This window comes from Anastrepha obliqua, chromosome 4 (genome assembly GCF_027943255.1).
Source record: "Anastrepha obliqua isolate idAnaObli1 chromosome 4, idAnaObli1_1.0, whole genome shotgun sequence".
Taxonomy (NCBI): Eukaryota; Metazoa; Arthropoda; class Insecta; order Diptera; family Tephritidae; genus Anastrepha; species Anastrepha obliqua.
This window is the reverse complement of record NC_072895.1, coordinates 32,802,520-32,818,724: the sequence shown is the minus strand read 5'-3', so window position 1 is coordinate 32,818,724 and position 16,205 is coordinate 32,802,520. Positions and strand designations below refer to the sequence as shown.

The window sequence follows — 16,205 nt, the reverse complement described above, 5'->3', positions numbered from 1 at the left end:
CTAAATGACAGTCCAGGATATTGTTTACAAGCGCGCGGAAGCATTTTGCCGAGGGTAAACGCGAAAAAAGAAAATCAGTAATGTATTTCAAACGTAAAAGTGTGATTGTATTATATTTGCCTCGAAAATCACAACCAGCGATTGTTCGTGAGCTCGATCACCTTAAAATAAATAAAGTTTTTGTTTATCGCACCATTAGTCGTTACAATGATTCTGGTAGCATCGCGAAACGTCATGGAGGTGGTCATCAAAAGACTGCAACGTGAAACGGGAAAGTGAAGAAGCGACTTGAGCGAAATCCCTGATGAAGTGCCAATCAAATGGCGAAAGAACTAAAAATATTTGAACGTAACATCGGCCGCATACTAAAAAATTATCTCAAAGTCAAACCTTGCAAGATCTAAAATAGAAAAGTCGCATGATCTCACACTAAAGCAGCAGGAAGTCAGACTTGAGAGCGTGAAGGAGTTGCTTGGCTTGGCCGAAAGCGGCCGATTTCCGAGAAAATTTCTCAAATTGAGCAATTCCTAAACTCCCAAAACGATAGAGTTTATTTGACCGACCATTCATACGAGAATTTGAGTCATCGATTGGCCACCAACCACAGGAGGCAGCTCCCGCCACAGGTAATGGTTTGGACCGCTGTAACCGCAGATGGGCGCTCTCAAATCAAGGTAAATCGTCAAGGTAAATGCGAAATATTATCGGCAAAGTATTCTGAAGGTTGCTTTGAAGCCATAGGCAGACAAAAATTTCAGTGGCAGTCCATGGACATTTCAACAGGACTCGACACCGTCTCACAAAGCTCGAGTGAGCGAAGAATGGCTAAAAAACAACGTTTCGAACTTCATAACGTCCACACAATGGCTCTCAAATTCAACAGACGCGAATCCGATGGATTACTGTCTTTGGGCCATTTTGGAGAGCAGGGTCCGAACCAAAAGATTTACCAATCTCGAGACGCTGAAAAATGTCATTGTCCGCGAGTGAGCCAAAATACCTACAAGTCACATTCGGGCAGCTTGCGATTCGTTTCTGGACCGTCTCAAGGCCATAGTCAAGCCAAAAGGTGGCCATATCGAGCAAAATTAAATTGATTCTTAGTTTTGTATTATTTTCACCCATTTTTTTGAATAAAATAAATTTTTCTAACTAAATTTATCACCTTTTTAATTGGTTACACTTCGAGTGCCGAATCCTGTAGAATGCATTGCGCACATCTGCGATTTTTTGTGTTTTACTCAGCTCTGCTAGTGGCATCAGTAGAGCCGAGCTCAAGAAAAACTTGCATTGAGAGCTTAGTATTAAACCCAACTATTGCCTTCATACTCCCAATCGGCACGAGGGGCTTAATCAGTTAACCTACGGATCCTTTTTGGCACAGGGCCAAGAAGGCTAGAAGTTTGATAAGCTTTGAGATCTAAAAATGTTTAGTTGAAGAAAAATTTCATGAACTTCAATAAAGTTAAATCTACATCATCGTCAGTTATTGCTTGAGGGAGGATTGTGTCGATTCCTTAAAGGTAAAAAGCGAGTCTTATTCCAACCGTGGGTGTAAGGGATTCAGCCTCTGGCCAGTTAGCGCAATCTACGAAGGCTTAAGTCTGGTAATATGTGTAACTGGAGTTCTTGGAGCTTATTTCGACCTGTTTTTAACAATTAGCTACCAGACCGGTTATACTTCGAGTGCCAGACCCCGTAGTAAAAAAAGTACCGGCAACAAACTCCATCTACTACAGAATTTAGTGTAAACAAGGGAAGATTTAAAAACTAAAAGAAGAGACAAAATTTAAATAACATTCCACTTAAAGAGGAAATGGTGTTTGCTGCTGAAAAAATCTGCAAAATAAAATCCAGCAAAACTGACAAAAAATATTGAAAAATTTGTGTATTTATTGCCGATGAGACCGGCAAAAAAACTTAATTGTGAAATCAGCCGGAAGATTTAAAGCAGCTAAGGATAGGCTAACTTTACTTCTTTGTAGTAATACATCAGGTGTTCAGTTTTTGTAACGCTTACGGAAAGAAAATGATTTGGAAAAACTTCGTGCACATTGGCGTTTCAAACAAAAAAAAAACAGCCTAAATGACGTGCACATTGTTTGGAGATCTCATAATTGTTTCGCACCTGAAGTGAAAACTTATTTACAAGCGAAAGCTTTGGCATCGAAGTTCTATTGCTCCTAGGCAACTCACCAAGCCAACTAATAGACTTGCAACATCGAAATGTACAAATTGAGTTCCTGCCTGCCAATAAAACTACACTTATTCAAGGTCAAGATCAAGAGATCATTTCCACGTCTAAGGCTTCTACTTTAAAACAAGTTTCGCAGACGTTATGCAAAAATTATATGAAAATCCTTCATTTACTCTACCTCAAGTGTGGACAAATTGTACAATTTTCAATTGTACTCGTCCAAAAAATGTCATATCAGCCGTCGTCGAAATACGTAAAAAAGTAAACATTAAATTCTCGCTGGAAAGTCATACGGCCTGAAGTAATAGTTGAAAGAAACGTGAATTCAACTAAAAATGTTTATGCCAAGATCCTCCAATGGTGGCGAGGGATTTATTGATTTGGATGCGAATCAAATCTTAGAATCAATACCACAAAAGGTGCCCGAAGATAACGTAGCTAACAGTTCTGATAGTGACAATAATGAAATTGAAAAATTTACTGGAAAAGTAATTGCTGCAGGGCTTCGACTAGTTAGAGAACTGCAAACTTATTTTTTTGAACATAATTCCTGATACTGAGAGAGCATTGAATTTTCCAAGAACAATAAGAAATGCGCTCAGCCAGTATGAAGAAATTTATACGAATACCCGCCAACATTTGCTTACTGTTAAACACTGAGTTCATGATTACCCCAGGATTAAATCAATTTATAGTAACCAGGTAGAAAGTGTAGCCAAAACCGCAATTAGTGAAGCTGCACCTGTGGAGAAGGTTGACGAGTTTTCTGTTAGTGACTCGGATAGTGACTCAGAGAATTCTAGCTTTACAAAGCTCAGAGAAAGAGTAAAATCTGATTTTGACTTCTGTTTTTTATAATGTAGTTGTTATTTAAGGTCCAACAGAATCCAAGGGATAATCTACATTTCACAAGGCTCTCATCACGCCCGTTGTATCGTGTGGCGGAGAAGCTTGGACGATGAAAATATCCGATGCGGCGTCCCTTGGAGTGTTTGAGAGAAAATTTCAGTGATGGCCCACTCCTACAGGCCTTGAAGCTTTTTTACTGCTTCCTTTAGCCATGTGAGCGTGCGGTCATCCTTACATTTTATAATTTTGACGCCGCTGAACCACCCATGCGGCTCTGCGTCTATTTTCTTAAACAGGGTTTCCAGTAGCTTCATTCCCCTACCTTCCAACGTTCCTGCGATATTGGCTCGGCTGGTCGCTACGGTCAGTGAGTGCCACTATGAGGTGCCTCTTGGCAATTTCACTGGCCGCTGCCGCTGCTTTCGACGTCGTAGGTCTTTCGTCTCCATTTTTCGGTTTAGCCATCTCGTGCCTGTGCTTCTGTTTTTTCGATGGCACTGAGGCCTCGCTATCCGCATAACGCTGCCACTTGATGGCTAGCTCTTCTTCGATTTTGTTCGCGTACTTCGGATTGGAGGCTGCGAACATTGGTTTTGCTGCGTAGAAGGCCCGGCCATTTTTGATCTCCTCTCTGGCACAAGCCAACCGTTCCTCCTCTTGCTTCGTCAGGTTGGACTTGTTGCCAAATCGGTCACAAACTTTGACCGCGGCCTTGTATCGAGCTTTGGCCTTCAGCTTCTCTTATTCAGGCTTGATCCCAGCCGGACAACGGAGAAAAGCCTCCTCCTCAGCTGTGTTTGTGCTCCCGACGCTTTCGTGGTCCGAGTCTTCGTGGAAAACGGCACCTCCGCGATGAGGAGCGTTATGTGTGTGTTTGGCAGTAGCTTTATGACCACTGTATCCTGCTCCCGCTACAAATGAAGTTTTGTTGCTTAAATTATTATTTGTATTCATCTTTTTCGTACGACCACCTGCTCGACGACGCGAGCGCAGTGGTCTATTTAAATAATGGGAAATTCAAAACGGTCCACCACGGCAGCGCCCCATGCCGTGGCAAGGCCACAGTTACTTCCTCAGGCGACCCAGTGTTAGGAAGGCGCCGTTGAAATACAGCCGGTCTGGTGAACCCCCTGGTTGCAAACCATCCAATGGGCACGGTGTCGCATAACACCCTGGATTAGGGGGTGGGCAAGGAGAGAAAATAACGGGATGAAAGGGGTTTGGGGATGACAAAGGGATCTTCGTCGATACGGTGATCTTCGCATGGTGATTGGATGTCCACCAAGTGCGCCGTAAAGCGGATGGATGGCTAGCCAACCCTTATATGGAGCTTCCCTCTTAGTTCGTGTTGGGTTGGTCCCCATGATATGGGGGTCAGACCACCACTTAAGCCTCATCCCCGCGGCAAGGAGACCAACAACTCCCTTGGAGTGTTTGAGAGAAAAATTCAGCGGAAGATTTTAGAAACTTTGCACTTTAGCGAAAACGAGATTCGTAGGCGATGAGCTGTATGAGCTTTACGTCGACATTGACATAGCGCAGCGAATAAAGATCCAACGGCTTCGTTGGCTGGGTCATGTCGTCCGAATGGATGACGGTAACAGCTGGTGGCAGCAGAGGAAGAAGAAGGCCTTCATTGCCTTGGAAAGATTAGGTGTAGAAGGACTTGGCGTCGCTTGGTGTTTTTAACTGGCGCCAGTTGGCACGAAAAAGAAACGACTTACGCGCTTTGTTAAACTCATCCAGAAATCGTGTATGAGGTTATCGCGCCAATTAAGCAGGCAAAACTGCTATTTAACTACTATAACTAATATTATTAATTCAAGCCACTGATCCAATGATTACTTCATATATGAACGCTTGTGTTAACTCACACACTATCTACTCTTACGTACTTACATACTTCCATACATATATGTATGTTGGAGCATACGCGTAGATGTATATAAAATTATATCCGCTTCACACGCACACGCACTGTGAACTCCAACAACATTTGCCACATGGATCTGCAAAGATATGCGAGTGACTTGAGCTTGTTTTCTTGCAACATATTCTCAACTTTGGCACGTCTTGGACAACTTCTATCAAAACGCAGCATCTCTCATTTGTCCAAACTGATCACAACAAAATATATATGCGGCAATATGAACAGAATTTAAGGCGTCTAAATGCACATGCATACATACACACATACGTACGTACGAGGTGTATGCATTTATCCTCATCCTCATCCTCACACACAGACACAGGCACGCACGCAAGCACACGAGCACAACCACAAACAAACATGTGCGATAAATACGATTTGGAATCTACCCAAGCTCCATTTATCAGCGTTATTGACCAAAGGAACTGCAATAAAAAGTGCAATATTTCAATTTAACCGCTTGGTGGCCTTTTACCCCGAAACGCTGCATATCACAAGCACCAACGACTGTCCCTTAACCCTGCCAAACGTTGTGGTCACCACCATCACCATCGCCATAGCTGATACGGCTTGGCTGCTTGGCTGCTTTGCTGCTACTTCGCTGCTATTCTACTATTCTGCTGCTTTGCTGCTGCTCTGCATCCGTGTTACATTGTTGTTAGTGTTATTGTCGTTTACTGCTGCGCTTGGTAGCAATTTAACGTACAGAGGATTTTATTACCCTCGGTGCACATTCTCAACTTTGTTGTTGAGCCACGTTGAGTGTCGTCGCCCGGTGTGTTGTGATGAGTTTGTTCTTGTTCGGTGTAAGACAGTCGCACTGCTGTTGAGGCAGTGGGCTGGATTGTGTCGATGGTGCTACTGATTGCAACTGCAAGTTGTGGCAACTCAAAGTTTCTCATTTTGTATTAAAGTTTCATGCTATTTTCCACATGCGCCGCTCGTACAACTCCTCCGCTGTGCCATTCCCCTACCCATCTGCTCACAATTATTGTCATCTCTAATGTGACGACATTTTCTGTAACTTTTGTTCATTCTGTTTCGCTTTTTGGTATCGTTTCAGTTGCATTCGTCGGCAGCGCACTTGTGGCGGGTGTGCGCGGTGAGGAGTGCGGTCAAGAGGAGTTCACGAAATGTGCTGAGCCTCTGGAAATGCTACATTTAACCTCCGAATTTTCCATCGGCGCTGCCAAGAAGGACGAACTGGATAAACTTTGCAAGTAAGTCAACGCTATCAGCGATAAAAGAAAAAGTTAATTTTGTTTTTTTCAATTATTTAATTCCACACTATTCCTTCACCCCGGTATCATATCGTACATTCGTTGAATGCCTTACCTGGCAATGGCGGCCAGCGTACTGACTACCTGTAGTTGTTGCGGCGCCGCTCATCAGTACATAGCCAAGTAATAGCAGGGTGCAAGTAATTACTGAGCGCAGCCGAATTTTGTTGATTCTTTTTCTTTTATTCAGTGCAAGAATTAATTGCGCTGTACAATTTGTGGTTTTTACCAGCAAAAATTAATATTACCTTCTAATTTCCACCAAATGTAAAAGTAAATTTTCTTTTTTGTTTCATGTTCTCAGGTTTTTTTTTGGGGTTTTTTTGGAAGACGACTGGCACTATCAAATCCAAGCCATCGTCAATTAAAGTTAGTGCAATCAGCTGCCATAAGTAGAAAATGTTGCCTGTACAGAAATTCGCTTGGTACGAAATCTTAATTAATCGAGGCCATAAATGCATTTCCCTAACAAGGAAATTATGTCTGTACGTTGCTGTGCCTATGTATGTGTGTGTGTTAACTGCTGCCATGAAACAGATAAAGTTTAAATAAGCTCTGTAGTCAATAATTTCGGCAGCTCTGTTTTACTGGCTACTTTTTGAACATAGAAAAACCTCAGATGATTCCTTCAATGCAGCTAACCGCATACATCAGCCCCAGAAGTGTGTGTGTACATGTGCATGTAGGTTTGTCGGCCAGCCATGCATTCGTTGTGGTATAAAAGAAAACTAGTCCTTAAATTGTGGGTGATGATATGTAATTATGCTTTGAAATAAAACGAGTGACCATAAAAAGAGAATACAGCCTAGGCAACATTTTTCCTACAGCTAAAGATTAGCTTACATTTTTGTTTTAAGGCACCTTCCTGGTCTAGAATTTTGAAAAAATCGATTTTTTTTTTCATGTTATGATAGTTTATACTTTCAAAAATATACTTGCAAATTTTTATATTCAAATTCGTTGTAGTTTAGACGTACAGCCCTTTAAAACGAGACAGGTTTGGAGTACGACGCCCAGGTATAAGCGCGTTAACCGTGTTTTTCTCGAAACTATATTTTCCGAGTTGGCGTTGGTAATTTCTCAAAAAGTACTGAACCGATTGATTTGAATTTTTAATATGTTATTGAGTAGACTTGTGGTTCTCATGGGTAGCAGAATTATAATTTTATAATCAATTTTTCTATTTTTTTAAGAGCGAGAACGTGAAAAAAATCTTTTTTTTTTTTTTGTTTTTTCAATAAACAGATAAAATATCTAGAATTTTTTTTTTTATAAATCTGCTACCTACCATAGCGACACATAATGAAAAGAATAATGAGATGGCGCCTATCGTGGTCCCGTTACTTTGCTCTCAGCGAATTTGATAACGAGTTACGTGATTTTAGCTCCAGTATGGCCAGATTACCATTTTCGTAACTTGATTTAGTATTTTTTTTTGTTATTTAGTCTCGGTGTTTTAGTTCTTTCTTCATGAAATTCTTCCAGCCTGTTCTAATTAAAATGTTATATTTATAATTTTGTAAACTATACTCTCAGTTTTATTTAGCTTTACTTTTTTTTAACATCTGGTCGCATTGTCCGCGATTGCAGCTGTTCTTGGTGTTCTTCTGCTTTCAGCAGCCAAATCTCTCTCTCTCGCTACTGCAGTGTTGCCTAGCTTTGGATATAAAAACGCACTAAAATGCCCATTTAAAGAAAATAAAACACCAAATTTTTATTGAATCACTTAAAGAACTTTGTCTGCGTGAAAAATTGTCTTTAGATTGTGCCTTATGCTTATGTACAATTTAATTTGTGCGTTGTTTTTGTTAAGCGAGACTATATTGTTATTTGCTAAATTTGTAGAAGCATTAATTATTTTTTTCATTAAAAAATTATTAAAAATATATGAGAAACAAGTAAATAGGCAAAATTTGTCAATAAATTCCGCTGCTATAATTATTTAGCGCTTTCTAAATGGACATTAAGGCATCTTTCTGGTCTAGAGACGTGAAAATTGAAGGCGTTGAAAATTGAATGCAAATTAAAAAGAACCTCACCAAAATTTCACAATATTCAATCAGGCCTTTCTAAAAAATTCCAGGTATGCAGTTTTATTACCCAATTCAGTTTGCTATAATAAAGTGCAAGTTTCCAGAGGCTCACGGATCGTATTGGTTTTTGACAATTTTTTTCACTGACGATGTTGGGTGTTTTCTTTCACTTACGAAACATGCGAGCCCTCGTTAAACGGAGAAAGTGCTCAAGGCAGCTAGTACAAAAACATAAAAAAAAGAATCAGCGCGTTTTTGGAACCTCTTGTAACTTGCGTACAGTATGCACTAGTGTTCTCACATCTCCTACAGACCCGGTTTGCTCAAACTTTTCCACAATCTTTCCGATTGTACGCACATTTGGACGATTAAATTGACCGAAAAAATCACGAAGTGCGCGATATGCATTTTGATTTGAACGCCCGTTTTCATAATAAACCTGAATAACTTTAACGCGTTGCTTGATTGTACCTATATCTTTCCATGGTTTAAATTGAATTAGTCTGAAATTGAAAAATGTCAAATGAAATGCAGAAAAAACCTTGACATTTAGGTGTGGTTCACATTCAACACCGGCCCTTGAAACTTAACCACCCTTTATATATTTTTTTGTTTTTGGAGAGTTTTAAAAAGACAGTCTCGCCTTAGAGCAAATGTTGGTAGGGTCAGCAAATGTTTTTTTAAAATATTTTATTGAATTCGAAGTTGAGAACTGAAAATATAATTATTTGTTTATGTGATTGAATAAGTCGGATTTACTAAAAGATGACAAAGTGAAAAGTTACTCAAATCGAGGATGTAAATCGTACGTATACGAGCATTCACATTCTCAGTTGTTCAGTTCTTCATAGTTGCATGCACATCGCTTTAAAGTTGATACCACCTTTTTTAACCGTAATGTGCATACATACATACACACATTGATAGAATTCAATATGTACAAAAGTTAACTTGAAGTTTTGATTTTAAACGTCATGTTTTTGCTCGTTTCGATATCCATCCGTCCACTTGTCAATTCATCCGTGCGCTCACTTACGTGCTCTCCCAACTCGCTCGGCAGCTACTGCTACTTGGACGGCACTTCTCATGGCATTTGCCTCGTTCATAGTCGTACCACCACCACAAACACTCTTAGCTTTCGTATGCCTATTTAGTTACTCAAAAATTTGTGTTGATTGCAACTACTCCATTGCCAGGAGCAGTTCGTTTTTCATTGTAAGTGACCTTATCATTCGGTGGTCAACGTTTATCACTTTGTATTCAGCATTCAATGCGTTTGTCCACTTTCCACTTTCCACTAAGACTGTGCTAGTTAGTCTATTTCGGGCAAAACAAAAAAGGCACACACTTTTAGCCATACACCCATATTCATATACACACATACACGCATACATATGTACGGCGGATAAAAATTGGCTTCATTTAAAATTCCAAGCGGATCATCTGTTTTGCAAAATGAGTCTGAAAAAACTTTCGGTTCGTTACGTAAGTAAGTAAAAGCATGCATCAAATTCAATTTCAAAGTAACATTTTTGACATCACAATGGCTGGGGATATGGAAAAATCGGGTAGCTGTAGGTATAAGTTTTGAATTAACTTCGTACTGCACATAAAATAAATAATAATAAATAAACAAATTTAATTTTCTTGTCCTACAAATGACAGGTGAGGGTATTGTCAGTATTGCAAGTTACACTCATACATAAGTAAATATAAACTCGCATAAATTTGTTCACCTCATTGCCTAACTTTTCTTTTGCCACAGTAACTCTGGTGGCCTACTTTAAATCGTGGCTGTAGTTTCAATTCCATTTTGAATTTTGTGCCCTATCGGAAATATTTTGCATAGGATGCACTTTGGAAGCCTTAGCGTCATCGAAAATTTGGACCATCGGATGGAGGTGTGCCGCCGAGACCGCGGCGGCTATTTGCCCGATATTTTGCTCCATACGTAATTGAGCCATACCAATATTATCATAATAAAGAGAAATGACAATAATTTCCTAAAAAAATTGTATTTTATTTAAAATCAACACCGGCCATTCAAACTTAACCACCCTTTATATTTGAACAGCGCAACCGACAGTCCATTAACTCCAGCGGCTTTGTATTCCTTTAGTTGCGCTCTTACTGCTTGTGTTGGTTGGAAGAGGTGGTGATTCACCAAGAATCCAATTATTGCTTCCGCATCATTTTGTTGTCACAACGATTAGTTCTTTACGACTTCATCCAGTCTGTGTAATTGAGAAGCCTCATAAAGTTATTTACTTCCGACCAGCTCTTCGAGGCTTTCAAAAAGCGGTTTGCCTAGGGTTAACATCCTCGCCTTCTATAGGGCAGGGCATTCATAGAGGAAGTGGAAGCTAGTTTCTTTTTTCTCCGTTTGATTACAGCTATGGTAGCATATCTTGTAAGGAATACCCCTTTTGGCTGCCTCCTCTCCTATGAGTCAGAAGCCGGTTATCACTGCCGTGAGTAAGCAGGCAACCCTTGTGTCATATTTGCCAATATTGACGCTTGTTTGTGCTTGTTGCTGAGCCATAGCGTTCTGCTAACTTTGCATGTTTTCTGTTCCCTCCATCTATAATCCTCGATTCGTTGATATTTTGAAAGTATTGCATTCTTGATTGCACCCAGTGGTGTGAATATCGATTCTGTAAGAATGTGATTAATGGCATATCCTCCTCTTTCCAGTTCATCTGCTTTTTGCGATGTCCCGGGATTCAGATTAAGGTAACTTTATGGTTTACGCTCCAGGTGGTAAGGCTATTCTTCCTTTGTTCCACTACTTTAAAGGTTGTTGTAGCCGAATTCAGTGCCTGGATTGCAGCTTGGCTTTCCGTAAGAATAGCAATATTGCCCTTGAAAGAGAAGTCTGCGAATAGTAGCCTACGAGCTTCCCCTATTGGCAATACTTTTGCCTGGAAGATACTGCTCTGACTTTTAAATTCAAAGTCTATGGGAATATATCCAACCCCAAAATCCATTTCTGAACCATCTGTGTAGACAGTAGTGTCGAAGTTGCTTAGAAAAACGTCTTTACTCCATTCCCACCGAGTTGAAAAGAGAGTGGCAAAATTCCTATTGAATGTCACCGTTGGGACGACGTAATCAGTACTCCCCGAGGTGAATTGAGTTTGTCGCAATAATAGACTGGCAGGTCCATACGTTTTTTTCCTTTCAACCTCCCGCTTCATTCAACTGCTTGTACAGTTATACTAGAATTTTGGTATTGGGAGTTCTGGTAAGCTCACCTAATTTCTTGGTTGAGATTTTCGGAATGATTTCCGTTACAATCTTAATTGCTTCCTTTGTTATTTCAGTGATTCCATGTCGACTGACCAAAGTATTTTGGATATTTTGGAAAATTTTCTGAAAATTGGTTTATTTGTGGGTTGCAGTATAATAAGGAGTAAATTGAGAAAATTTCGAAGAAAAAAAAATAATTTTGAGATGTATTCAATGCTGAAAAGTAAAATTATATCGGTTTTTTCAACATACAATTTTTTTGGAATTATATAAATAGCACAACCCATACTTCTTATTTTACCAATCAAAACGGCGCTTTAGTGTTACTTGAGGAGTGGCAGACCGGCACTTCAACCATTTCACCGTACTTCTTAAAAAAATTTATTTTGGGGAAAAAATTAAATTATTTCTTTGTTCTAACAACTTCTAACACTACATATACGGTTTTTTTAATTTTAAAAATTATAATGTTTTTTAATTATTTGGTTTTTAAGTATTTGGAAATTTTTTTTAAGAAAAATTTTATTTTTTTGTTAGAAATTTCCAGGACAAAATTTGTTATATCATTTTATTTATTTTTATTATTATTTTCTTAATTATTTCTTTTAAGTATTTGGACATTAAGAAAAATTTTATTTTTTTGTTCAAAATTTCCAGAACAAAATTTGTTAAATCATTTTATTTATTTTTATTATTTTTTGTTTTTAATAATTTTATTTTTAATAATTGGAAAATTTTTTTAAAGAAAAATTTTATTTTTTTGTTAAAATTTTCTAGAATAAAGTTTGGTTTGTCATTTTATTTATTTTTATTATTGTTTTTTTAAATATTTGGATAATTTTTTTGAAGACAAGTTTTATTTTTTTGTTCAAAATTTCCAGGACAAAATTTGTTATATTTTTTCATTTTTTTTAATTTTTTTTTTGTTTTTAATAATTTTTTGAAGAAAAATTTTATTTTTTTTTGTTTAAATTTTCTATGGTAAAATTTGTTTTGTCATTTTTGAAAAACACTACCGTTTTTAATTTTGTTAATAAAACATATTTAATATAAAATTTTTGGTAAACATTTTTTTCCAAATTTTTGAAAAACACTCCTACTCAGATTTTTTCTTGTTTTGTTTTTCATTAATGTATGTACCTATATTATATGTATGGTATATGCCGTATATTTGGACGAGTTGCACTTCAAATTTGCAGTGAGCGTTTTGATGTGGTTCCACAAATGGAGGGGCCTACAGTTTTATGCCACTTCCGAACAGCAAAAGGTTTTTATGACGATCGTTTTTCATGACCGAAATACACTCGGGGGTTTGTTATCTCTTACCGAGGGGCGACCATTATATTTTGGTGAGTCATGGCCACGGTATCCGATCCGAGTACTGCCGAATGATAGTCACGCAACAATCCATTCCGGTATGGCGGCCGCTAATAGTATTAATATGTAAATTAAAATAGCATTAATTGTACGGTGCAACACTGAAAATACACCTGACAAATTACACACTGTAGGTTGTTTATATGGTCGAATAATGCACAAAAATATTTTTGTTATTTTTGTTGTACCCTCCAATTTTTATTTATTTATAAAAAACCGTTTTTTCAGACTTTGCGCGGTAATCTACGGATATCTCGGTCATTTTTTCACCGATTTTCAATATTTTATATGTTTTGAAAATGATATTGTCAGACCTTTCAAATGATGTACAACAAATAATTATTCAAACTAGTTAGTTCTGATTTTTATTTGATTAAACCTGGAGAAAGTTTTTTTTTATCATTTTTTTAACTTTAACAATTTTTTATTGCAGAATTTTACTACAAAATTAAAGATGTTTGTTAATATTCTTTGAGTGCATTTATTACCGAAGAAATTAATGTATTACTTTCAATAATCGGACAAAAATTGCGTAAACTACGCTAGTTTTCCGTAAATAGAAAAAAATGCCTTGAATATCTATCCATTTGTGGAACCATAGTTTTTGTCTTTAATGATTATTCACTTGGAAAAATCACTGCATTCTTTCGTAAAATCGATGAAATACTCACTTTTGCACGATCCATCGATGAATAATCGCCAATTTTTCGATTGATGTTCCGTGTTAAAGCATTGAAACAATTTTTCAACATCTTTACAATAAGCAAGGTTTTGGTCATTGCCATTAATTTCAAAATTGTTATTGAAAATAGTCCGCTCAGAGTTTTTCCCTGTTAATGTTATTTTGAAATCATTTTCTACAAGATTCCATTGTTTTAATCGTGATGCCAAAACCTAAGCATGTCTGTATGAGAGTTCTAGATCACGTACTAAATCGTTCATATCTGAATTCGAAACAAAATGCCGCTATTTTGATTCTAACGCAGCTGTGATAAAAGGTTCATCACTATGTGAACTATTAGATGAACTGTTATCAGCGCTTCTTGAATCATCTACTTTTTTTACTTCAGTTAGCTTGTTGTCATTTTCTCTTAAAGATGGTTTCGTAGCAGTTAGCACTTCGGGATACTTTATACTGTTACGTGTTTTGAAGCGCTGACCTTGGAGGTTGGTTTGGCAAAAGTAGCAGTCTTCTGCTCTGTGAATGACTTGATGATGCCGAACCATTGGGCTCGAAAATGGCAAACGATCTTGAAAACACTGACTAGATTTCCACTTTTTTAGTGATATGGAGCACGTGGAACATTTATATTCTGGTTCATACCAGCGACTTTCACTATAATTGCGCTCAAAGTGAAGATTGTATACTTCAACCACGATAGTATTTGTTTTTAATTCACGGCGATGTTGTTTATCAACAAATAAACCGCAAACGTAGCAGAAATTATTGCGTTTGTCACACATCTTTAACTAACTTATAAATAATTTTAACAAAAAAACACACTTGAGAAAAACGCGATTTTGGAAGAAGGAGATAAAAAGTCACTGCCAACGAAAGACTGGTCTAATAGCTGTTTCAGACTATGGTGCGTTTCATAACTATAGGACACATAACATGAATATTTAATCTTTACTCCAAAAGTATGATATAAATAAATGAATATATGGAATAATACCGTTATTCTTCTTAATTAATTTAAATCGTTTTTTAAGTAAATAAATATCAATATGCCACACGGTTCAAAACTTACCGAATTAGAGAGAGGTAAAGTTACTGCGTGGGAGGAGGAGGGTCTCTGCGCCTCAGAAATCGCGCGAAAATTATGTCGCAAAATTATATAGAAACACGTAAACCTTTCATTTGTAATTTATGATAAATTGTCATTGTCAAACATTTATTGTCAATACATAAAGAATGCAGTGATTTTTCCAAGTGAATAATCATTAAAGACAAAAACTATGGTTCCACAAATGGATAGATATTCAAGGCATTTTTTTCTATTTACGGAAAACTAGCGTAGTTTACGCAATTTTTGTCCGATTATTGAAAGTAATACATTAATTTCTTCGGTAATAAATGCACTCAAAGAATATTAACAAACATCTTTAATTTTGTAGTAAAATTCTGCAATAAAAAATTGTTAAAGTTAAAAAAATGATAAAAAAAAACTTTCTCCAGGTTTAATCAAATAAAAATCAGAACTAACTAGTTTGAATAATTACTTGTTGTACAACATTTGAAAGGTCTGACAATATCATTTTCAAAACATATAAAATATTGAAAATCGGTGAAAAAATGACCGAGATATCCGTAAATTACCGCGCAAAGTCTGAAAAAACGGTTTTTTATAAATAAATAAAAATTGGAGGGTACAACAAAAATAACAAAAATATTTTTATGCATTATTCGACCATATAAACAACCTACAGTGTGTAATATGTCAGGTGTATTTGGTTTTTTTTTTTTTTTCTAGCACTGTGTTGTTAATAATTTTTTCCAAAAATTTAAAAAAATGTTTATTATAATTTAGTATTATTGAAAAAAATTATATGTAAAAAATTGTTTTTAGAAAATATGAAATTCTTTGGAGAAATATTAAATTTTTTCCAATTTTTTTTTGAGTATGTGAAAAGAATGAAAAGTTTTGGGAGTCCCACTATAATTATAATAAAATTTTTTTTACATATAATTTGGATATTTTTAGGAAAAATTGTTTATCTTAATGTATTATGGGAAAAACTATATTTGAGAACTTTGTTTAGAAAATGTTAAGTTTTTTACAAAAGTATTAAATTAAAAAAAAAAATTTAAGTATATTTGCCATTTGTGAAAATAATGAAAAATTCTGGGCAATGCATTGCAATGGAAAGGATTAAAGATACCTATTTCACTTTAAAAACTCTATACCACAATTTTCAACATTGAATAAATCTCAGAATTATTAAAGGGGGGAAGGAATAATCAGAAATTGCTTAAACTTGGAGGGTATTTCATTCATATTTTTAAGTACACTTCTAAATTTTTTCAAGCCATTTCCGCAGGGAATAGTGACGTTACAGCTTGCTGCCCATGGGCGATCACCATCCGAGTATCTTGCTGCTGGGCATTTCTGAAGTTGCAATTTTTCTCTGTAATTAACAACAATTGTTTTTTTTAACAACATGTTTTCTAAGAATATGAACCTAATTGTGATAAAATAATATTGAAAATTGCATGTTTTGGTGGTGCTTGAACACAATGTAATTTTTTCATACCATATTTTTTCATCTATTTTGCTGAAGAAAAATAT

General features: G+C 36.7%; 1 protein-coding gene across 3 annotated transcripts in view; it reads left to right on the top strand.

The window, feature by feature from the left end:
• The window catches only part of LOC129245639 (uncharacterized), a 98,999-nt gene that overhangs the window by 77,439 nt on the left and 5,355 nt on the right, over positions 1 to 16,205 (top strand). For all 3 annotated transcript variants that reach the window (XM_054883937.1, XM_054883935.1, XM_054883936.1), the window contains exon 3: positions 6,040 to 6,196. In XM_054883937.1, the coding sequence (XP_054739912.1) occupies positions 6,040 to 6,196 (157 nt within the window). The remainder of the gene's footprint in view (positions 1 to 6,039; positions 6,197 to 16,205) is intronic.